We start from the raw sequence: 23,572 nt of genomic DNA on the forward strand, positions 1-23,572 counted from the left end.
TAAATCTTTAATAACTAATAACTTTTGTAGTTTAAGTCATGCTAAAGTTCCCTACCATTCACTCTGTACTGTAACTTAGGTTTCTGTTTGTATTACCCACTTCCTATGATGATTCATTTGAGAATCCCCAGTGCATGATGGGATGCTCAAACAAATCTTTATCTGCTGGCTGACACTGCTGTCACTCCCCTTTCCACCTAGAAAGGAAGCATCATCAGAGGGAGGTGGAGCTGGGACATCCCAACATTCTTCTTGCCTTGTTTGCCTCTCTGAAACTAAGTGCCATCAGTGACGCTTGTTTCAGGGGCTAGTCCCTGCGTGTCTCCATTGTACAGTGTCTCCCCCAGCGCCCTGTGTGATGAGCGCGGTGTCTGCTGTGTTGTCAGCTTAGCTGAATAGTAATAAGCTGGCAGCAGAGCGGTGTCAGTATACCCAGTGTGCAGGACTAGCGCTGCCCCTGCAGGTGACGTCACTGGTCTCTGTCGGACATAGTGACACCGAACTGCTGCCGGCTTATTATTATTCATCTAAGCAGACAGCAGACCGGACGCTGCGCTCATCACACGGCACGGGGGGAGACACTACACAAGGGAGATGCCGCTGGGATTAAAGCGGGGACCAGCCCCTGAAACGAGCATCACTGATGACACTTCATTTCAGGGCGCCAAATGTAGCAAGGGGAGTGTCGGGATGTCCTAGCCCCCTCCGCCTCTATGACACTTTGTTTCAGAGTGGAAAGGGGAGTGACAGCAGTGTCAGCCAGCAGATGACAATTCGTTTGAGTATCTCATCATGCACTGGGATTCTCAAACGATATCAAGATATGTATAGATGTATTCTGTTTGTGTGTGTGTGTGTATGTATATATATATATATATATATATATATATATATATATATATATATATATATATAATGTGTATATAAAGAAAATAAAGCAACACTGGCCTAAAAAATAGGTGAGAGGTGCCATTGTTCAGATTGAGACCCAATAATTAGATTATACGTAAATGAAAAACGTAGGCAGCACTAAAAGGCATAAAAATGAAAAATAAAAACCTTTAATTAGCCCAAGTGGACAGAGGCAAACTACTCCTGTGTGAGACAAAATGACAGCCCTACTCTTATTGCAGAGCGAGTACAGGTTGCATAAGCAGAACAGAAATAAGTGTGATTACATCTCACAGGCTGAGAAATCTAAGCTATGCTGGGGGTGTGTACTTTTTTTCCTTTGGGTGTTGCTGCCTGCTTATGATTGGTCAGCATCATACAGGGGGAAGAGTACACACCCCCAGTGAAAACTATCCAATAACATTCACCTTAAAAGTTAACTCATTAGCTACCAAATAGTTTGATTGCTAATATTTCTGCAACAGAGGTGAAATTAAAAAGAAAAAAAAGTTTTATTCTGCTCTGCAGTCACTATACATCTTGTGTCCAGTTCAACGTGAAAAATTGGTGAAAGGTCTTCTTTAAAAAGGGCTGCCATACTATAGCTCAGCAAGAATTGGAGTATGCCCAATAAGCAATTAAGGTATATGAGCACCCTCTACTGTAGACAAAATGAAAGAAAGTAGGTCGAGGCTAGAAAAATGACATGGAGAAAAAATAATTAGACCAATCTAAACATTCTTGATGGAAAAATTATAGGTACAGAGGCTTGTGAAAGTATTCACCCTCCCCACACACACATACCCTTGGATTTTTACCTATTTTGTTACATTACAACCTGTGTTTAAATATTTTTATAATCCGATTTGTGTGTGATGCATCAGCACTAAATAGTCTAAGTTGGTGAAGTGAGAAAAATATAGGCATAATTTAAATTTATGTGATCAAGTAGCTCAGTTTATACACACTTTTTGTGAAAGGTCACAGAGGCTGCATCAAATCCATTATCATCAAATGGAAAGAACTTGGTGCCACATCAAACCTGCCAAGAGAGGACTGCTCACCAAAACTCTGAGGGCATTAATCAAAGAGGCAGCGTAGAGACCAAAGGTAACCCTGAAAGAGCTGCAGGGTTCCCAAGCAGAGACTGGAGTATCTATCCATATGACCACAATAAGCTGTACACTCCATAGAGGTGACCCTTATGGAAGAGTGGCAGAAAAAAAGCCTTTACTTACAAAAATTGAAAGGCTCATTTTGATTTTGCCCAAAGACATGTGGGAGACTCCTCAAATGAATGGAGGAAGGTGCTGTGGTCAGATGAGACCAAAATGTAACTTGCCACCAAGGTAAATGCTACGTCTGGCGCCAAACCAACACAGCTCATTACTCCAAGAACACCATTCCCACAGTGAAAGATGGTGGTGGGAGCATAATTCTGTGGGGATATTTTTTGGCAGCAGGGACAGGGAAAATGGTCCGAGTCTAGGGAAAGATGGTGCAAAATACAGGGATATTCTTGAGCAAAACCTGTTTCAATCTGTCATTGATTTGAGACTGGGACAGAGGTTCAACTTCCAACAAGACAATGACCCAAAGCATACTGCTAAATTTATAATCTACAATTTTTAAGAGACTTAATGTCTGAGTGTGGAACATGATCTTTAAAAGTGTTCAATAGTGAAATAAAATGGTGCAAGTGATATACAGCAACCCGTCCTAGTCATGTGTCAGGTCAGGCTGCAGACTGAAGACTTACAACTCCTGTGTCTCGGTCAGTCTGACAGCACAAGGAGACTGACTGCTAAGAATGGGATTACAAATAAACATTGGGGAGGATGAAGCTGGAGATACAACCCCTCGTTGTGCTCAGCGAGGAGAGGATATTTCGGCACTCTTCATAGCCCTGCTCCCTGCTGACTGATGTGCATGTGAAACTGCTCTTCTGTCAGTTAAAACACACACATATACAGTATTTTTCGGACTATAAGACGCACCGGACCATAAGACACGCCCCAAATTTGGGGGTGGAAAATAGAAAAAAAAATATTTTTTATAAGATGGGGTCTGACTTATAGTCTGAATAGGTATCTTACCTGGGGGGGGTGGAGCGGGGGTCAGAGGGGGCAGGGCCCTTCAGAAAGCCAGTGGAAGTGGAGGAATGCTGCGGACCCTGGATGCGAGAAGCCGGTGCTCCAGCAGCGGGGAGTTGCGGTGATGGTGAAGCAGGATCGCAGGGCCCTCTGTTCCCTCCCTCAGGAACCTGGCTGCTGCAGCAGAAAAAGTAAGATGCTGTGGGGCTGGTGCCTGGCTGGGGGCCTGTTGCTAGGAGCCTGGGGCTTGGTGCCTGGTGCTGGGGGCCTGGTACTGGGGGCCGGGGCCTGGTACCGAGGCCAGTGTCTTGCTATGAGCGGCGTGGCCGAGTGGCATTAGCGGCTTTCCGGGGGCCGCGACCATCTTCCTGAAGCTGTGATCTACAGGAAAATGGCCACCGGCGTGGCAGAGCGCCGCTCACGCTGCTCTGCCTCACAGCCAGACATCGGCCCCAGTACCCGGCCAGGCCCCAGCTAGATACCGGCCCGCCACACTTCTTCTGCTGTTGCCGCCGCCTTCCTGATGGAGGGAGGAAACTGAGGGCCCAGCGATCCTGCACCACCACCACGGCACCACCGGTAAGTCACGTTCGGACCATAAGACTCATCCCCCTTTTTCCTCCCAAATTTGGTGGAAAAAAAGTGCGTCTTATGGTCCGAAAAATACGGTACATTATATATCCATCTGTATATACACAGCTGTTTAAGCACTTATTGATGCTTTTTTCTTGTTTTAGAGAGAAAATATGGAGTCTGCAAAATTTGAAGTGGAAGGAGAATATATTAGGAACCTGCAACAACAGATATACTTTCTTGAACTTGAGACTAACTTTCTATATCCTTTACTAGTGAGGAATAATGTGTAGAGTGCATACAGTACAAAAGCTCTACCTGTATGACATGGTGATACAATACCTTAAATTGTAATAGATTCAATATTGCGTTATGTCATTTACTATATCACAATTCACTTATGAAACTCAAAAATTGGAGACTAGATTTATTCATTTATTTAAACCTGGTTTTTGCCAGAATAAAATAACATCTAGACTAAAACATATCTGTGTGCTGGTTTTACCGCACAACGGAGCCCATTCATATGATCATTACTTAGATCCTTAATTCCAGATCCTCACTCGTGAGCAGACTAAAAAGGCCACGGACCTTCAGCCCCAGCTCACACTAGAAGCGGATCATCTGTACAGGAAGCTTCAGGTAAGAGACCAATTATCTTCTAATTTGACCAAATGCTAACTGGTGAATCTACGGACACCATAGCAGTAACGTATTCCAAAGCACTTTACCTCGTCATCACTCACTGTCCCCAGTGGGATTTATAATTTAAAAATATGACGCAAACATGGACATTAAAGAGTAAGTAAACAATTTTTATTTTGCTTTTTCCAGTCTTTTAGCCCCTTCACACCATGGCCATTTTTTATTTTCATTTTTTCCTTCACTTCTTCCCAGAACTATAACTTTTTTTTTTTTTTTTTTTTTTTAATATCACCATTTGAGGACTTGTTTTTTGCAGGACGAGTTATTGTTTTGAATGACACCTTTCATTCTACCACATAGAGTACTGGAAAACGGGGAATAAAATTCCAAGTGCGGTGAAATTTTTTTAAAAAAAAGTGCAATTTCACAATTGTTTTTTATTTACCATGTTCACTATATGGTAAAACTGACCTGGTGAAATGATTTTCCAGGTCAGTACGAGTACGCAGATACCAAACATGTATAGTTGTTTTTTTTTCATTTAAGTGGTGAAGAAAAAATTGTAAGAAAAATAAATGTAGCTTTTTTCGCCATTTTCCGAGACCGTTAACGTTTTAATTTTTCGGGATATGGGGCTATGGGAGGGCTTATTTTTTGGCCCTGTGCTGATGTTTTTACTGATACCATTTGGGGTAGATATGATGTTTTGATCGCCTCTTATTGCAATTTATTTAAGTGTTGTGGCTGCCAAAGAATGTAATGTGGTGTTTTTTTGTTTTTTTTTCGTTATGCCATTTACCGATCGGATTAACTTAAATTATATTTTGATAGATTGGACTTTTACGAAGGCAGCGATATCAAATATGTGTATTTTTTATTATTTTTAATGGGACAAAAGACAGGTGATTTTAACTTTTTTATATATATATTTTTTATATTTTTAAAAACTTTTTTCACTTTTTACTGGATTTAATAGCATCCGATCATTTGTGCTATGTATAGCTAAAATCACAATCTCCTATAACTACAGCTACAGACTGGCTTTCACAGGAGGACCATGAGGTGTTATGACAACCCATCGGCGCCCCTTGATCACTGTAAAGACACGGGGGTCAGTGGGTGCTCTTGTCCGCTGGCCCGGTTATCTTTAGAAAGGCCGCATGGACCTGGGCTCGTACCACTGAATGCTGGCTCTCTTTTACCGTGGGCAGAACACTACTCAGACAACACAGGGTGATGGTAAACAGTGTGGCAATAATTTTTTGAACCACCAGCAATCAATAACATATAGAACAGTCCCAGCAAAACACAAGATGGTGCAAATTACAGAGTCTCACCCTTCCGCTGACCCGCCAGGTTTAGGGCAGTGAGATGTGTGATCAGGTGACCTGATTGTCCCAACCTGGATTCTTCAAATCATCTCTGAGAGTTCAGCAATGGTCAATGGAGCAGTTCTGTATTTTTCCAGCCAGGGCTGTGGTCCCGTAGGCTGTTATCCTGTAGTGTCTGCATGGGTTTCAGGTGACCAGATGGTCCCAACTTGGCAACCCCAAACAACGTATCCATGGGGCCAGATGACCTCATTGTCCCAACCTGGTTTCCCAAATGTATCCATGTGTTCTTTGATTTTCCTCGCAGCACGATAGAAATCCCTTTTTATATTTTTCTGTGGCTCGGGTCATCATTCACAGGTCAGGAGGAAAGGTGCAGGGCTCAGGTCATCATTCACAGGTCAGGGGGAAAGGCGCAGGGCGCAGGTCTCATTGTTTGAGCTTTTAATCAATTTACATAGTTTGTATCCCCCTGCACTGTAAATCAACAACTAGCTTGCTTAGTACAGTATGTAATTAGCATATTAACAAACACTATTGTTCTACCCTGAGTCACTATCCTTCTTGACCAGCAAAAGAAACACATACATTCAAAAGTCAACACAAAGATAATAGTGTATTTCTCTTGGCCTAGCAAATCTAGACATCTGGCTAATTAAGATTAGAAGCGGTGTCATCACAATCACGTCATGGACGCGTGAAATGACACACGCCCCTGCCTGCGCGTGTTGAATGCTGTTGTCAGAGATTGACTGCGGGATTTATCAGTTTAACATGTGCAGGAAAAGATACGGGCTCGAATTGCGAGTCTGCTTCAAAGTCAGGGAGCCAGTATATAACATAAGTTTACGTCATATGTCGTGAAGGGGTTAAGAGTTATTTCTAAAGTTGCATTGTTTTTCACAAAGGGCAGTAAATGCATCCTTATTGTTAGCATACAGACTAAGCCCAACATAATGTTTCTTTCTTATACCTTTTTTCATCTCTTTCTGCTCCTCGGTGCATCCATCTTCACATGTCAGGATGTGTGGTCCTATTCTTATAGCCCCATTTTGCTGTTCTCCTCTTTGCTCCATATATACACAGCCCCATCCTGCAGTATATCACTCCTCTCAGTATATCACATCTTTCAGCCCTGTGTATACAGCCTGTCCTGCAGTATATCACTCCTTTTAGCTTTCATGTATATAAAGTTCATCTTGCAGTATACCGTATTTTGCGGATTATAAGACGCACCCTAAATTTTGGGTTGCAAAATAGGAAAAAATGATTTTTTTTTTAAATAAAATGGTGCGCCTTATAATCCTTTTTACCTGAGGGCAACGGTGGTGGAGCAGGTGTCACAGGAGCCAGGGTCACACATAACGGAGATTGGTGGAGGAGGTGGCTGCGGCAGGAGTTGGGCGATGCTGCAGGCCCCCGTCCTCAGAAGAAGTGCCAGTGATTCAAGGCGGTGGTGGTGGCGGCGGTAGTGGGGCGATGCTGCGGCCCCGTCCCCAGAAGTGTCAGTGATTCAAGGTGGTGGTAATGGCAGTGGGAGCTGGGTGAGTTCAGCGAGGCAATGCTGCAGCCCCATCCTCAGAAGTCGGCGGTGAGTGGAGGAAAGGTTCCCTATTCCGTACATAGCCCTGCGCTGTGCTTCGGTAAAATGGCCACTGGAGCATGCGCAGATCGAGATCTCGTCTCTAGAGATCTCGATCTGCGCATGCTTCAGCGGCCGGCCATTTTACCGAAGCACAGCGCAGGGCTATGTCAGGCCTATACAAAAAAGGGGGAGATACGTAGCACTCCTAAAGTTTTGGGTGCTCAGATAGGATTCCACTCCACTTATAGCTACAACAAGAATCTGGCACTCCAAATTTCAGTGAGAAGATTTCAAAAATAATTTCTTTATTATCATGATTCATCAAAATTAAGTTGACTTTTCGGCCTCATGCAGCCTTCATCAGAACAAGGATCTGCCCTGTAGGTACAACGAGAATCAACCAGTGGCAGGGTCATAAAGAGAGACAGTGTATTAGTAGAAGGCGCTGTGGGGAGAAAAGCACTACCGCGCATTGCACATAGCACGGTAATGATGAATCATGATAATAAAGAAATTATTTTTGAAATCTTCTCACTGAAATTTGGAGTGCCAGATTCTTGTTGTAGCTATGTCAGGTCTATGTACGGGATAGGGAACCTCACCTCCGCTCACCGCCGACTTCTGAGGACGGGGCCGCAGCATTGCCCCGCTGAACTTGCCCAGCTCCCGCCGCCACCACCACCGCCTTGAATCACTGACACTTCTGAGGACGGGGCCACAGCATCGCCCGCTACCGCTGCAGCCGCCGCCAACCTCCTGTGTCTCGGACCCAGATCCAACACCGCCCCCCCAGGTAAAATACCGTAACTTCTCATTATAATACGCACCCCCTTTTTCCTCCCAAATTTGGTGGGGGGGGGGGTGCGTCTTATAATCTGAAAAATACGGTATCTCTTTTTTTCAGCCTCCTGTATACAACACATCCTGAGCACACAGGCACATTGCTGCCCCCTGGTATGAGCTGTAATAAAGGAGGCTCTGCCCCTTCCAGAGACGTCGTCTCTCACAGTGGAAGCTCCTTCTAGACACAGCACAGCTATGCTGGCAGGATGCCTGCTGTGAGAGACTGGACTGCCTAGTGAACCAGGAACCCTGAAACTACAGAACGGTTCTAATGGCAACTGAGAGTTATATATAGCCTGGGGAGGGTGGGGTTAATATGTGCAAAATGGGGCAAATCTAAAAATGGGTTATATTGGTCCAAATGAATAAATATATGTGTATATTATTATAGGTCTATATTGTAATTTTCTGAGTAACCCTTTAACTCCATGCTGAAAGTGATAGCTTGTTAGCCTAGTTGATTCTGTCTTAGTAGCTGATTTCAACTACAGGTGTTGCCAAATTTGTACTTATTTTTTATATTTAATTAGTGATCACCTTTTGTATTGTTACGAATCTTTGTAATAGAAAGAGCTGGCTTGTCTGCCTTGTTCATTCTTAGTAGTTGATTTCAAATACAGGTCTAGCAAAAATACGTACATTCGTTGCAGACTGCCGTTCGTTGCAGGTGTTTGACGCTAGGACCTGTTCTCCCGGATAACTTATATTCATGTCTTCTGCTCAGCCTGCTGTAGATGAAAATAAGGCAATGGAGAAAAGAGGAGTTGTCACAAAACGCCAAGACCAGGAAAAACCTTTACAAATAGATATTTGAAAAAAATCATGTGTGTACCCCCACAGACAAGTACATATTTTGTGTTACTCAGGATCTTCGTTCTGAATGTGAGGGTCTGAAGTTGGAACAGAAGCGCAAAGATGCTCATATGCTCATGGTCCAGCGAGATCAAGAATCTCTCAGAGAACAGATCAGAGAAGCTGAAGGTCTCATCTATATATAAATTAATCTTTACACTTTATTTTTCCATTTTAAAGTGCAACAATGAATGAAAAAGAGTTAACAAATAGGAGAATATTCACATCTGTAAGATTTGTTGCACAAAGTTCTGCGTCTGTTCCATTCACCTAAATGGGCTTTGTAGAATTCCATGTGCTTGCAGCCAAAACCATAATATTCAAATGAAGGGAGCGGATTATCAGACAACAGATTTAACTCTTGTGAATATATTCTCGCAGAGACCCTAAACATTTTTGCTTTGACTGGGTTCACACATCGCAAACCCTTGCATGTTTTTTTGCTATGATTTTCTAATGTTGGCAACTCTCAAAAACACGCAACAGTTTGCAACACGTAAACCCAGTCTTTGGGACCATAATGCTGCACACTTTATTCATGGTACCTCCAAATTGATGTTATTTCTTCAATTAGAAATACGACTTAAAGTCGATATCCTGGACTTGTAAAAAAAAAAAAAAGTGTCTAAACACTAACAGGCACGTAGTTGCTACCTACCTACCTGTTGTGTACGGCGTTGTTCTTTGCCATCACAGACCGCTCCGGCCAGCAATTCATCTGCCTCTGCTGACGTCACATCAACAGAAAGACGGCTTCTTTTCCAGCCTGCTCTGTTGACGGGGTGTGACTGCCGACGTCATGCTGAGTGACAGCCGACTCCCCTGGTTAGGCAGCAGGGATCCAGCTATCAATCAGAATGACGTCAACAGTCCCAACCCTGTCAATAGAGCAGAGTGGAAAATAAGCCTCTGCTCTGTCGACGTAACGTCAGCAGAGGCAGCTGAATTGCTGGCAGGAGCGGTCTGTGATCGCTCTGTGCCGGCGAAAATCGGAGCTGGGTACAACAGTCAGGTAGGAAGCAACTACCTGCCTGTTAGTGCTTAGCCACTTTTTTTTTTTTTTTTTTACAAAGTCCCGGATATCCCCTTTAAGTATTAAACACCTTTTCAGGTGTTCTCAGATCAGAAATTTGAATAACTCAACCATGATTGTGCATTCTACACTGAAGTGATATCTTGGTGTTATTGCAATGTTGCAATGTTTTTTCTCATTCCAAAAAAAGTCCTAAGAAAGGTACCTTCTATATTTACTGTAGAGTCCCATTCCAAAGAAAAGCAGCAACTAATTGAAGATATTGTTCGACTGAAGAAAGGGAAGGAGCTCACTGACAGAAGAATGTCTCAGAAGGAGATGGAGATACTTCTAAGCAAGCAGGAGTTAGAGCGTGAGACGACCAATGTAACCAACAGTGGACAAAGAATATCTACTTTTCAGACACAGGTACAGTATCTAACACACATAAAGGTGACCATGTGGAAGTCACCTCTCGTCTTGTTTGCCTCACTGTGTAACATTGGTAAAAATATTATGTCAGTAGAGGTGGGGGCTTTTCCCTCTCAAGTGGCAGTAGTCTCCCGTTAGTTGGGTGACATGGTGCCTGGGAGAATCGGTCTTGACTGTAGTCTACTGTCTAGGGTTCTCTAATGAACAAGGGGCCTGATGTGACGCTGTGACACAGAGGCTGGCATCACACTCATTGCTCCTAAGGTTACAGCAGCGACATTGGTGACATAGAGATTGTAAATGGGTATGAGGCTATGAAAGTTAAGAATGACCTTTACATTTGCGTCTTGTGCAGGGCTATTATTTATCCACTATCTATATACCTGTTATTTTTGCACTGGAAGATCTATCTCTAATTTTCAGTTGTCTCTGACCTTGTGGGTGGAAATTAGCTGCCATGCTTTCTCCCATACACAGTAATGTACACTGAGAGAAATAGACTCCTGCCCTTTTTTGTAGCACACAGAAGAAGTAGCATATATTCTATATCATACAGCAGCATTGAGACGTGTAACTGTGAATCCAGCACTGAAGTGCAATAATAGTTTTGCTAGAAGCTGCAGCACGATCTGGCTGTGTCTGCTTGTCTCACACTGTGCTGTGTGCTCCTCACTCACCCCCTTCCCCTCTCTATTGTTTATAACATGGCTCTGTGGAGAGGGGTGCTCAGCTGGTAGTCTCTTTTGCTTTGATCAGTAAGGATTTGGAGCTGACTCTGCGATGAGTTCAGGAAGTGGGGGCAGAAAGAGGAAGTGGCTTATAAATGGAGAAAGAAGCCATTTTGCGTTGATAAGATTTATTACAAAGTTTCTTTATTTGTTTGTATTAATGATTTATGGAAAGTTGTTTGAAATCACAGTGACCATTTAACCTTCTTGCGTACAGAAGAGAAGCTGAATCAATGCACTTTATTCTATAAGTCCACAGTCATGCATGTTTTTCCATGTAAAGTAATGAGATCAGCGTCATGAGTGAAGACATACCAGTACTTTGTCAGTTGTGTATGCTTTTGTCAAGTTTGTCATTTTTGCTATTTTGAACAGCTGAAGCAAAGAATGGAGCAACAGAAAGAGATGGAAAAACAACTGTCACAGAAGAGAATTGAGCTGCTGAAAGTGAACTCAGCCAGCCATGAAATGGAGGAAAAACTGATCAAACACACAACCGTGACTCAGAATCAGCTGACACTTGATTTAAGGTGTACAGATCTGTTTTCTCTGACAGCTCATTAGTACATTGGGGTAAAAGGATAATCTGACTAAGGCCAGTTTCACACATCCAATATTTACAGTCCAAGTGAAAACTGACCGCGGGTCTCCTGACATTGCGATCCACAATCAGATTGTAAATGTCGGCCTCGTGAAAAGGGTCTAAATGCTTTCTGAAAGCCATAAGAATAAGCTATACAGCTATACACATGTTTATTTCCTTTGTGTGTATTGGAACAACACAAAAAAACTGAGAAAAAAAGCAAATTGGGCATAATTTCACACAAAACCCTAAAAATGAGCCGGACAAAATTGTTGCCACCCTCAACTTAATATTTGCTTGCACACCCTTTGGAATAAATAGCTGCAATCAATCACTTCCTATAACCATCAATAAGCTTATTACACCTCTTAACTGGAATTTTGGACCACTCTTCTTTTGCAAACTGCTCCAGGTCTCTCATATTTGAAGGGTGTCTTTTCCCAACAGCAATTTTAGAATCTCTCCACAGGTGTTCAATGGGATTTAGATCCAGACTAATTGCTGGCCACTTCAGTTTGTTTCATCCATTTCTGGGTGCTTCTTGAAGTATGTTTGGGGTCATTGTCCTGCTGGAAGACCCATGGCTTAGGATGCAAACCCATCTTTCTGACACTGGGCACTACATTGCGACCCAAAATCCTTTGGTAATCTTCGGATTTCATTATGCCTTGCTCACAATCAAGGCACCCAGGGCCACAGTCAGCAAAACAACCCCAAAATATCTTTGAACCTCCACCATATTTGACTGTAGGTACTATGTTCTTTTCTTTGTAGGCTTCTTTCTGTTTTCAGTAGACATTAGAATGACGTGCTTTACCAAAAAGCTCTCTCACCTGTCCACAAGATGCTTTCCCAGGAGGATTTTGGCTACTGAAATACAATTTGGCAAAACTGCAGTCTAGCTTTTTTATGTCTCTGTGTCAGCAGTGGGGTCCTCCTGGGTCTCCTGCCATAGAGTTTCATTTCATTCAAATGTTAATGGATAGGTTGCGCTTACACTGATGCACCATGAGCATGAATTTCTTTAGAACTTGTTTGGGGCTGCTTATCCACCATTCGGACTATCCTGCGTTGCAATCTTTTCATTTTTCTCTGCCATTCACGTCCAGAGAGATTAGCTACAGTGCCATGGGTTGTAAACTTCTTGATTATATTGGGCACCTTGAGCAAAGAAACATCAAGATCTCTAGAGATGGACTTGTAACCTTGAGATTGTTGATATTTTTCAGCAATTTTGGTTCTTAAGTCCTCAGACAGTTCCCTTGACGTCTTTCTGTTCTCTGTGCTTAGTGTGGCACACACAGACACACAGTGCAAAGATTGCGTTAACTTCTCCCCTTTTCGTCTTGTTTCAGGTGTTATTTTTATATTGCCCACTCATCTTACTTGCCACAGGTGAGTTTGAATGAGCATCAAATGCTTGAAATAAAGTTGTTTACCCAAAATTTTGGAAAGTGCCAACAATTTTGTCCGGCCCATTTTGGGGGTTTTGTGTGAAATTATGTCCAATTTGCCTTTTTTTGTTTGTTTTTTTGTTTTGTTTTGTTCCAATACATACAAAGGAGATAAACATTTGTATAACAAAACATTTGTAATTGCAATAATGTTCTGGGGAAAATACTTCATTTCCTGGAACAATTTCAAGGGAGCCAGATATATACACTGCTCAGAAAAATAAAGGGAACACTCAACTAACACATCCTAGATCTGAATGAATGAAATATTCTCATTGAATACTTTGTTCAGTACAAAGTTGAATGTGCTGACAACAAAATCACACAAAAATCATCAATGGAAATCAAATTTATTAACCAGTGGAGGCCTGGATTTGGAGTCACCCCCAAAATGAAAGTGGAAAAACACAATACAGGCTGATCCAACTTTGATGTAATGTCCTTAAAACAAGTCAAAATGAGGCTCAGTATTGTGTGTGGCCTCCACGTGCCTGTATGACCACCCTACAATGCCTGCGCATTCTCTTGATGAGGTTGTGGATGGTCTCCTGTGAGATCTCCTAGACCTGGACTAAAGCATCCACCAACTCCTGGACAGTCTGTGGTGCAACGTGACGTTGGTGGATGGACCGAGACCTGATGTCCCAGATGTGCTCAATCGGATTCAGGTCTGGGAAACGGGCGGGCCAGTCCATAGCTTCAATGCCTTCATCTTGCAGGAACTGCTGACACACTCCAGCCACATGAGGTCTGGCATTGTCCTGTATTAGGAAAAACCCAGGGCCAACCGCACCAGCATATGGTCTCACAAGGGGTCTGAGGATCTCATCTCGGTACCTAATGGAAGTAAGGCTACCTCTGGCGAGCACATGGAGGGCTGTGCGGCCCTCCAAAGAAATGCCACCCCACACCATTACTGACCCACTGCCAAACCGGTCATGCTAAAGGATGTTGCAGGCAGCAGATCGCTCTCCACGGCGTCTCCAGACTCTGTCACGTCTGTCACATGTGCTCAGTGTGAACCTGCTTTCATCTGTGAAAAGCACAGGGCGCCAGTGGCGACTTTGCCAATCGTGGTGTTCTGTGGCAAATGCCAAGCGTCCTGCACGGTGTTGAGCTGTAAGCACAACCCCCCATCTGTAGATGTCGGGCCCTCATACCACATTCATGGAGTCGGTTTCTAACTGTTTGTGCAGACACATGCACATTTGTGGCCTGCTGGAGGTCATTTTGCAGGGCTCTGGCAGGGCTCCTCCTGTTCCTCCTTGCACAAAGGCGGAGGTAGCAGTCCTGCTACTGGGTTGTTGCCCTCCTACGGCCCCCTCCACATCTCCTGGTGTACTGGCCTGTCTCCTGGTAGCGCCTCCAACCTCTGGACACTACACTGACAGACACAGCAAACCTTCTTGCCACAGCTCGCATTGATGTGCCATCCTGGATGAGCTGCACTACCTGAGCAACTTCTGTGGGTTGTAGAGTCCGTCCCATGCTACCACGAGTGTGAAAGCACAACCAACATTCAAAAGTGACCAAAACATCAGCCAGAAAGCATTGGTACTGAGATGTGGTCTGTGGTCCCCACCTGCTGATCCACTCCTTTATTGAGGGTGTCTTGATAATTGCCAATAATTTCCATCTATTGTCTATTCCATTTGCACAACAGCGTGTGAAATTGATTGTCAATCAGTGTTGCTTCCTAAGTGGACAGTTTGATTTCACAGAAGTTTGATTTACTTGGAGTTATATTCTGTTGTTTAAGTGTTCCCTTTATTTTTTTGAGCAGTGTAATTTAAGTTCTATTTATGTGTCATCCGGAATAAAGGGACTGTTAGGCAGGGAATTTATAAGGAAAGATACAAATGCTTGTGATTGAGGGGCTTCAGTAGGGGCACTATTTCTGTGTACTTGACACAATACATGTCCCTTTCCCTGTCTTTAAAAGTTGGGAGGTATGCCCGGCAAATGCACCTATGCACTTTGAGCCTGCCTATTTTTTCATTGGTGGGATCGAGGAGGGGGCTTTTGTACACCCCTGGCACAAATATAAAAATATACGCACATAAACATACGCATATTCCTAATTTATTATTACATATCCAGCATATATCATATATGGGTATATATATATATGGGTAATACATGTTGTGTTGTACTGCTGCCTTGCAAGCAGCTTGGAATCTTGGTGCGTGTCTAATTAGAATACAGCTGCCAACCTCAAGATGGCCGCTCCCATGAATTGTGATTCTTTCATAACATAATTCCCCTATTCACAGTCATTATTTTTCCAAAAGTGATTTATTCCATGTTTATTTATACATACAGTCTCCTTACTATGATATATGCTAATATGTGTGAAGGTGATAGATCCTCTTTAAAATCATATTCATGCAGTGGTTCTGGTGTATGGAGAGGTTCAGCAGCTGAGCTCTCCACATAAGGCAGATGCCTGCTATGTCACATAGCCAGCACCTGTCTAACAGCAGCTAAGCTCTGATCCCTGCTGTCAACCATTTAAATGCTGTTGTCAATCTCTGATAGCGGCGTTTAAATGTAACATGCATTGGTGCTCAGGTGCACCAGCTCCTCTGCATTATGATTGGTAACTTGCTAATCCATCTTGGTAGTCCTGTGAGGATCAGATACAGGCTAAGCTCCATATACATTTACATTATATACTGCAATACCGTGATATCGGATGATCGCATGTGAAGTTACCTTAAGAGGAGTAAAAAATAAAGCAAAAAATGGTTTAAAAGTATAGAAAACATTTCAAAATGATAAAAAAAAACAGAAAAAAAACTCTTTCCCCCCACTAAAAATAAAAAAATAATCATATTTTGCATTTCTGCGTCCATAATTGTCCATTCTATCAAAATATAAATTTAATTAACCCGTAACAAGAAAAAAAAATTGCAAAATTTGCTCCTCTCTAAAGAAATGCAATAAAAAATAATCAAAACATTTTATGTACCCTAATTTGGTATTAATAAAACTGTCAGCTTGCCATGCAAAAAACAAACCCTCACACAGCTTAATTGACAGAAAAATCTAAATGTCACTGGTCTAGAAAAATTATGACGCAAACTAAAACTTTTTGTCCCCACTGAAAAAGAAAATCTTTGCAGGTTTCATATAGTCATAAACATAATGACCTGGAGAATCATGCTCATGGATCATTTTTACCACAGAGTGAACGCTGAAGAAACAAACCTCAAAAAATCATGGCGGAATTGCATTCTTTTCACAATGTCATTGCTTTTGGAATTTTGTTTCCATTTTCCAGTACATTGAATGTTAAAATGAATGGTGTCATTCAAAAGTACAACCCATACTGCAAAAATCAAGCTTTATATCGCTATATCAACTGAAAAAGGCATGGCTATTGGAAGAAGGAGAAGGGAAAACAAAAACACAAAAAACTTGCCCAGTTTTTAAAAGGAAACTTTTATTAGCGTCAACCCCCCTAAGCCGTCTATATGGGCTTGCAGGTCATAGAAAGTCGAATAAAATAATACCTTGATATATGCAACCCGATGTCTTATTCCTAAGAAAGCCACATTTTTTTAATATGTAAATCAGTTGTTAAGATCTATGGGCTAGAAAAAGATCTGCATGAGAATCTGCCTCCAGAACTTATTTTATATTAAAGGGGAAAATGTGAGACATGTAGATTGGGAGATTAGACTGTCAGTCATTACATGTCTCACATTGGTAATACCCCCTTTAGGCTCTGGAGGAAGATTCTCAGGAGATCTATATCCAGCCCATAGATCTTAACAGCTCATTTACATATTAAGAAAAATGTGGATTAACTTGGAATAAGACATCAGATTATAGATATCAAAGTACAACTTTACTCAACTTTCTAGGACCTGTATGGCCATATAGACGGCCTAGGAAGGTTGATCCTACAGACAAGTGCCCTTTATGGGGTTAAAGATAGATCCTTTTTAACATATGTACAATAGAAGTGAAATAGGTGTAAAAACTCATCATATTTGGCTTTTCAGGAATGAAATAAGTTTCCTCCATCAGCAAATTCGTGAAAATGAACTATTATCTGAACAGGAACGTGTGCTGAGACAGAAAATGATGAGCGATTGTGCAGATCTGACCAGTGAGAACAATGATTTACAAGCTCAACTACTGGAACTTGCCAAACAGCTGGAAATAGTAAGAACGATTGCTCATCTAAATGTCGTCACCTAGCAGACAATCCTGCCTGGCACATTTTAAAGGGAATCTGTCACCATGTTTTTGCTACCCCGTCTGAGAGCAGCATAATGTAGGAGCAGAGACCCTAATTCAGCGAGGTGTCACTTACTGAGATGCTTGCTTTCATTTTGATAAAATCACTGTTTTATCTGCTGAAGATCTACCAGTTCAGTGAATGTATAACCCCGCCCATACCACTGATTGGCAGCTTTCTGCCTATGCACAGTGTACACATAAAGCTGGCAATCAGTGGTGGGGGTTATACAGGGCTCATAAATATGCTTGACTACCTGGCAGCAGATTTACTGGTCCTCTTATCTCCTGCTGATAAAATAGTGATTTTATGAAAACTACAGCAAGCGGTCCAATACGTGACACATGGCTGGAATCATGATCTTTGTCTCTACATTATGCTGCTCTCAGATTAGGTGGCAAAAGCCTGATGACATATTCCCTTTAACTTGCTCCTAAATGGGGGAAAAAACACTCAGGCCTTGATTTATCAAGACTGGATTAGTTCATACCCAATTTTCATGATGGGACGTGTTGAAGTTAGAGGCTACTGATTCATTAGGAAATGCATGCCTCTTAATGATCTAGGTGTGTCTTACAAGTGGTGTGCGCCTCCATGTGCTTCACCGCAAATCTTAAAATGTGTAAGGTAATGTAACAAAGTAAATATGCAATGACTGAATGAATGGGAAGTCACAAGAATAATGTCATCATGGCCATGATGTGGTACATACGTCCTCAGCAGGGGTGGACACAGACAGAAGAGGTCCTTGTGCAAGAACACTTTACTATATGTGCCCTTTGCAATCCAATGTTTGGTGCTTTTTAGGTGGAAGTGGCCCCCTTACATCTTGGGCCCCTGGGCGGCTGCATAGATGATGTGTCCACCCCTGGTCCTCAGCATTTTCAAAGCAGGTACCAGGGACAGATTTTATATACAAAGTGTAAGGGTAAGTTTATTATTTTATAGCAAAAAGTTACCATAGCCCAAAAACACTTATATTAATACCAACAGAATAGGTATCACATGTAATTACCAGCATAGCTTTGATATATTTTTTAATATACATGATAAGGCCAGTGTCCTATTTTGGGCAATCTGTACGCAGCTCCTTATGAAGAACAATATATAGTATATACAATATATAATAGGATACAGTTTTGCCATCTATTGGTGGAAACAGACAGATTATATTTTTTACAAATATGAATAGGAAACGGGCAATGAATGATGAAATCTGTCCTTTATATGCGATGGGTACAGTTTCAAATACCATATTTTGCAGACTAGAAGACGCACCCCAAATTTTGGGGAGGAAAACTATTATTTTTTTTATAAAATGGTGGTCCAACTTATAGTCTGAATTTACGGTAGCTTACAGGGGGGGGCTGCTTACAGGGATCTCTGCTGCAGGAAACTGGCCCCGGCCTCCTACAACTGCGACCATGCCTCCTGTGACCTCGCTCCACCGCAGCGTTCCCTGGTAAGCTACATTTGGATTATAAGACGCACCGCATTTACCTTCCAAATTTAAGAGGAAAAATGTGTGCCTTCTAATCTGAAAATTACAGTACTTCTGACCTACAGAATATATGTCCAAGAAAAATAAAGTTGATTGGCACATCCCAAAAAATAGATGATTTTATTCCATATATGTCAATGAAAATCCACATGTTGATGATAGAAAAAACACTCTTAAGAGTTTCTGGCGCTGTGTGCACCCTTAGTCATAGAGAATGCTAACACAGTATGTAAAATTACCTTATAAAACAAACCTCCCCTAATCATGTGGAGATAATAATTACAATTATGCAAAAAACATGATCTGTCATCAGAAAGATATTTAGGTCATTATTATATATTAGATATGGACTCGGGGGGGAGGGGGAGGGGACTATTTAATAAATGAACATTGTGTCATTCCTGTAATTCATGCCGTTTGGTATCAAGCTTTAAATTGAATGGGAGGCGGATGTGTAGTACCCCGCGCCAGCTACTACAACTTGACGGGCAAGCACCGCAGGTAAGGACTTCCGGCCGCCGGCTGCTGCCTCTGACACCGATGACAGCTGATCGGCGGGGTGCCACGTGTGGGCCGATCATACATTGATGCCCTATCCAATAGATAGGGCATCCATGTGAAAGTAGTGGATAACCCCTTTAAAGTCCTTACTGACAAAGTTATATGTATCATAATCATCCACATTTATTTCACCTTGCTGTTCAATGGCAAGCTGTTTTTCTCCTGTCCCCATTGCCCCGGCACATAATTATATAGAAGGGGCAGAGGTACATAGGTATTCCTAGTTTTCTCGCTTTTTTGACACCCACTCACACTGACCTCACAAGTTGCCAAGCAACAAATGCAGATTTAGAATATGAAATATATAGTGATGTAACGTAGACTGACTCATGGTCTGCGTCGTGTTGTACCACTTTCTGTAAGGTATGGAATTACAAGCTTTCGGGATTTTATATGGTTTAATACATGCAGTTCTGAATCTCGGCTTGTGTAAATGAAATAAAGTTACGCAGAAGACTGCTTTTTGATTAATTGATGTCTGATCACCTATGTGCACATATCAAGATTTCTATTAATATGCACACATCATACATTTCTTATCAGATGAAAGATGAGTCATGATAAAGTAATTCTGGTGTTGGAAATAGTTAGGGCTTGAAATAACGAAGCTTGTGCTTGCTAAGATTCACTGTCTTAAACTATAAGAAAGGCTGTCATTTATTTACAGTAAATGTCCCTCTGCTTTTCAATTGCGGTCCTTAAAGATTAACTAAACTTGTTTTCTATCGTTTTGTCCAGCATGGAAAGTTATGAAACTTTAAAAAATCTTTTTATTAGGGCATTTAACTTCACTACTGTAAAGAAAAAATGGCATATAAGTGGCTTCCAAACCCCTGCTTTTGTCCACCAGCCTTTCCCTGAATTGATTTTAGAATGTACTAAATTAGAGTACAGATGATGGCAGTGATGGGTCAGCAGCACCTATGTCTCACTAACTCTGGGGATCAGCTGCTGCAGAAGATTGTTCTTATGAGCACAACACTCAGAGGAAGTGCTGACCCGTCACTGCCATCAGCTGTACTCCAAGTGATTATCTTCTCATATTCGTGCAGCTGAAGGCAGGAAAATAGACTGGGGAAAAGCAGGGGTTTGGAAGCCGCTTGCATGCATTTTTTGTACAAAAATGAAGACAAATCTCCTAATAAAGTGATTTGCAAAGTTTCATAACTTTCCATGCTGGCCGAAACAATCATTAAAAAAAATACCACTTTAGTTACAGTTTAATCTATTTTCTCTTTGACAAGGCACAATGAATGGCAATATGATTTGAAGTATATGGACATTATTCTTGCCAATGTTTACATAGTTAAAACATAAAAGTCTACAATTGTATACTTACCAATATTAATATTGGTTAAATAGGAATGTTTAAATTCCGCCTGGGATCACCCCCGCCACCACCCAAGAACACCCCTAACTGCAAGGTTGTGCCCACTATTGGGTACGTATAGACAAACCCCTCTCCTGTTTGGCCTGGGACTGCCCCAATTCTGCTGGGATTATAATTGTAAAATCAGGACAGTTTCAGGCTAATGTACACGTGAAGCTGCTTTATGTTAGAAGAGAAGGCAGACATTTTACTGCCATACCAGACAGGCTCCTGAGATCTAATCCATTCCTGTTTGTGATTTTAATAGGATTGTAAATTAAATGAAAAGAATTTAATTTTATTATTCCAGCAGAAAGCACTGAAGGAAGACAACTATACCCACAGTTCTGCTAGTGTCGCTCAACTTCTAAGTGTCAAAGACAAAGAAGAGCAGCTGATCAAGCAGGTGCACCTGCAGGAGGCGTTTCTGGAGAAGGAGAAGGTGCATTTCAAGGACTTGATGGGAGAGGTAAGGCTAACATCACAGACCAGTGTTTCCCAAATCCAGTCTTCACGGCCCCCCAACAGATAATGTGTTCAGGATTTCCTAGGTATAGAACAGATGATGTCTTGATGATCATTCCATCACATGTGTAATACTAAGGGAATGCTGAAGACATGATCTTTAATAGACCAATCTGTAGTAGACCAATGACAACTGACAACCCTATTCCTTCCAAGTGTTTCTCTGTTGGGAGTTAAATACCTTTTAATGGCCAGAAAGATGCTAACAAGTTCTAGTAATTATACAGATCTTTCATAAACCCTGGAGTGACAAAATATCCCAACTTCTAAATAGAGAAATAAAGAAAAACCTTTTTTGTAATACAGGAATTAGGAAACAGTACCAAAAAAACATAGGAAACCATGCAACTCGAAAAAGAATCTTCATAGTGTGTGTATAGTGGCACTACAAGTACTAGAGCAGACGTGTTCTGTGTCTTTTTACAATGTGTACAAAATTCTATTCAATGAGAGACTGAAAAAAAATGTATAGCTGAGAGCTGGACATGTGTAGGCACTTATCCTTCACAGCTTCCACAAGACGCGAGCTGGGACCCCGATCTTTCATACATTTCTGACATATCCTGTGAATAGCACATACATATCTTAAGGTGGGAATAACGTATGCGATTAAGAAAAAAAATCTTCCAAATTTAAAACAGTCTATTTGTAAGTGCTGTTATTTGGTCTGTGTTTTTATGCTTTTGGACCAGTGGCTAAGAGCACAAGCATAAAGTTACTAAATACTATACAAATTGTCTCTTCAGAGGGGAAGAGGACCAGAACTCTAGTGCCACCTACAGGAAGTAGCAATCCTAAAAGTCAATAGTGACCCTTTAACGAGCCTTGTCACATGCATTAACTTTCCAGGTTTCTTTAATTTGTTAACAACAAGAGCAATACATGTGTGCCACTTATCAGCATCAGATGAATGGAGCGGGTTCAAGAGCTGAGCCTGCTCCATTCCCGGCATATTATGGCTGCATTATTCACCCATCATTTGCCTCTAACAGCCATGAGTTAAACCACGTCTGTTAACCTGTTGAATGCCCTACAATGTTCTAACCGCTCATCAGACCCCTCGCAACATAATCACAGGATGCCGATGGGTTGTTGACAGCCAGGGGTCGGCTGAAGAACCCCATGCCCGTAATGACTGTGTTCCTTTGACTTCCAACCTGTGACTGGTGTTTATACAGGACAGAGATTTGTGCTATATACTGTACATCAATACTGTATTGCTGTATATAGTATAAGTGATCAGACAATCGCAGATTCAAGTCCCTTAAAGCGCACTTGTCAGCAGGATTGTGCTCAGTAAACTACATGCACTGTCAGGTGGGCAACATTACACTGATTAAAATGATACCTTGGTTGATGAAATCTGTCCTGTGGTTCTTGTGTAATCTTTACTTTCAGTTTGGAGATAATGATATGCCTGTGCTTCGGGGCAGCCTGTGGGGGGCGCTCTATCTGTTGCTCTGCTTATATATTAATCTGTATGCTCTTATGACAGCTCACTGATCGTTCACTGACCTACCTCCTATGCTACATAATGCATCTAGTAGTGCAGGGCTAGGTAAAATAGGAGGCAGGTCAGTGTAATGTCGCCCCCATCCTGACAGTGTATGTAGTTTACTGAGCACAATCCTGGTGACAGGTGCGCTTTAAGGGGACTACAACATACAATAACAAATGTTTTAAAAGATATTAAAATAATTAAAACATAAAAATTCTAATCACCCCCCCTTTTCCCTTTTCAAAATAAAGATCTTAGAAAAATAAAAAAAACATGCACCATGGGTATTGATGCGTCTATATAAGTCTGACCAATCAAAATATAATATTAACCCCTTTCCGATGTGTTGCATATTAGTACGCATCACAACAGTACCCCCTGTTCAGCGCGGGCTGCGGCGCTGAGCCCGCACTGAACCGGGCACATGTTCGCTGATTTATACAGCTGACATGTGCCCGCAACATCCGAGGGTGGAATCGCGATCCCCCCGCGGCTGTTAACCAGTTAAATGCCGCTGTCAATCTCTGACAGCATTTAACTTGCGCTTCCGGGAAGCGCGTCACTTACCCCACCCATCGGTGACCCCGTCACGTGATCCAGGGGTCACTGATCAGTTGGCATGACAACCCGGGGTCTGCAGCAGACCCCTGTGGTTGTCTTGTCTAGATTGCTATGAGCACCGCCCAGTTGTTGGCACTCACAGCAAGTGAGCATTTCTGCAACATATAGGCGATCTGCTCATCGCTTGTATGTAGCAGAGCCGATCAGGCAACTGCTGCTTCTAGTCTCCTATGGAAACTATTGAAGCAGGCAGAAAGTGTAAAAAAAATGGTTTTAAAAATATTAA

General features: G+C 42.0%; 1 protein-coding gene across 3 annotated transcripts in view; it reads left to right on the forward strand.

Moving 5' to 3' along the window:
- Window positions 1-23,572, forward strand: part of LOC141258202 (uncharacterized) — a 66,766-nt gene that overhangs the window by 788 nt on the left and 42,406 nt on the right. For 2 of the 3 annotated variants that reach the window (XM_073673204.1, XM_073673202.1), the window contains exons 2-8: window positions 3,722-3,819; window positions 4,121-4,199; window positions 8,828-8,942; window positions 10,070-10,254; window positions 11,361-11,515; window positions 17,033-17,195; window positions 21,013-21,171. In XM_073673204.1, coding sequence (XP_073529305.1) covers window positions 3,731-3,819; window positions 4,121-4,199; window positions 8,828-8,942; window positions 10,070-10,254; window positions 11,361-11,515; window positions 17,033-17,195; window positions 21,013-21,171 — 945 coding nt within the window. In that variant the 5' untranslated portion in view covers window positions 3,722-3,730. The remainder of the gene's footprint in view (window positions 1-3,721; window positions 3,820-4,120; window positions 4,200-8,827; window positions 8,943-10,069; window positions 10,255-11,360; window positions 11,516-17,032; window positions 17,196-21,012; window positions 21,172-23,572) is intronic. The other variant, XM_073673203.1, reaches the window with a different exon arrangement.

Source organism: Phyllobates terribilis, unplaced genomic scaffold, assembly GCF_046119375.1.
Source record: "Phyllobates terribilis strain yellow unplaced genomic scaffold, ASM4611937v1 Scaffold_3__8_contigs__length_932513732, whole genome shotgun sequence".
Taxonomy (NCBI): domain Eukaryota; kingdom Metazoa; phylum Chordata; class Amphibia; order Anura; family Dendrobatidae; genus Phyllobates; species Phyllobates terribilis.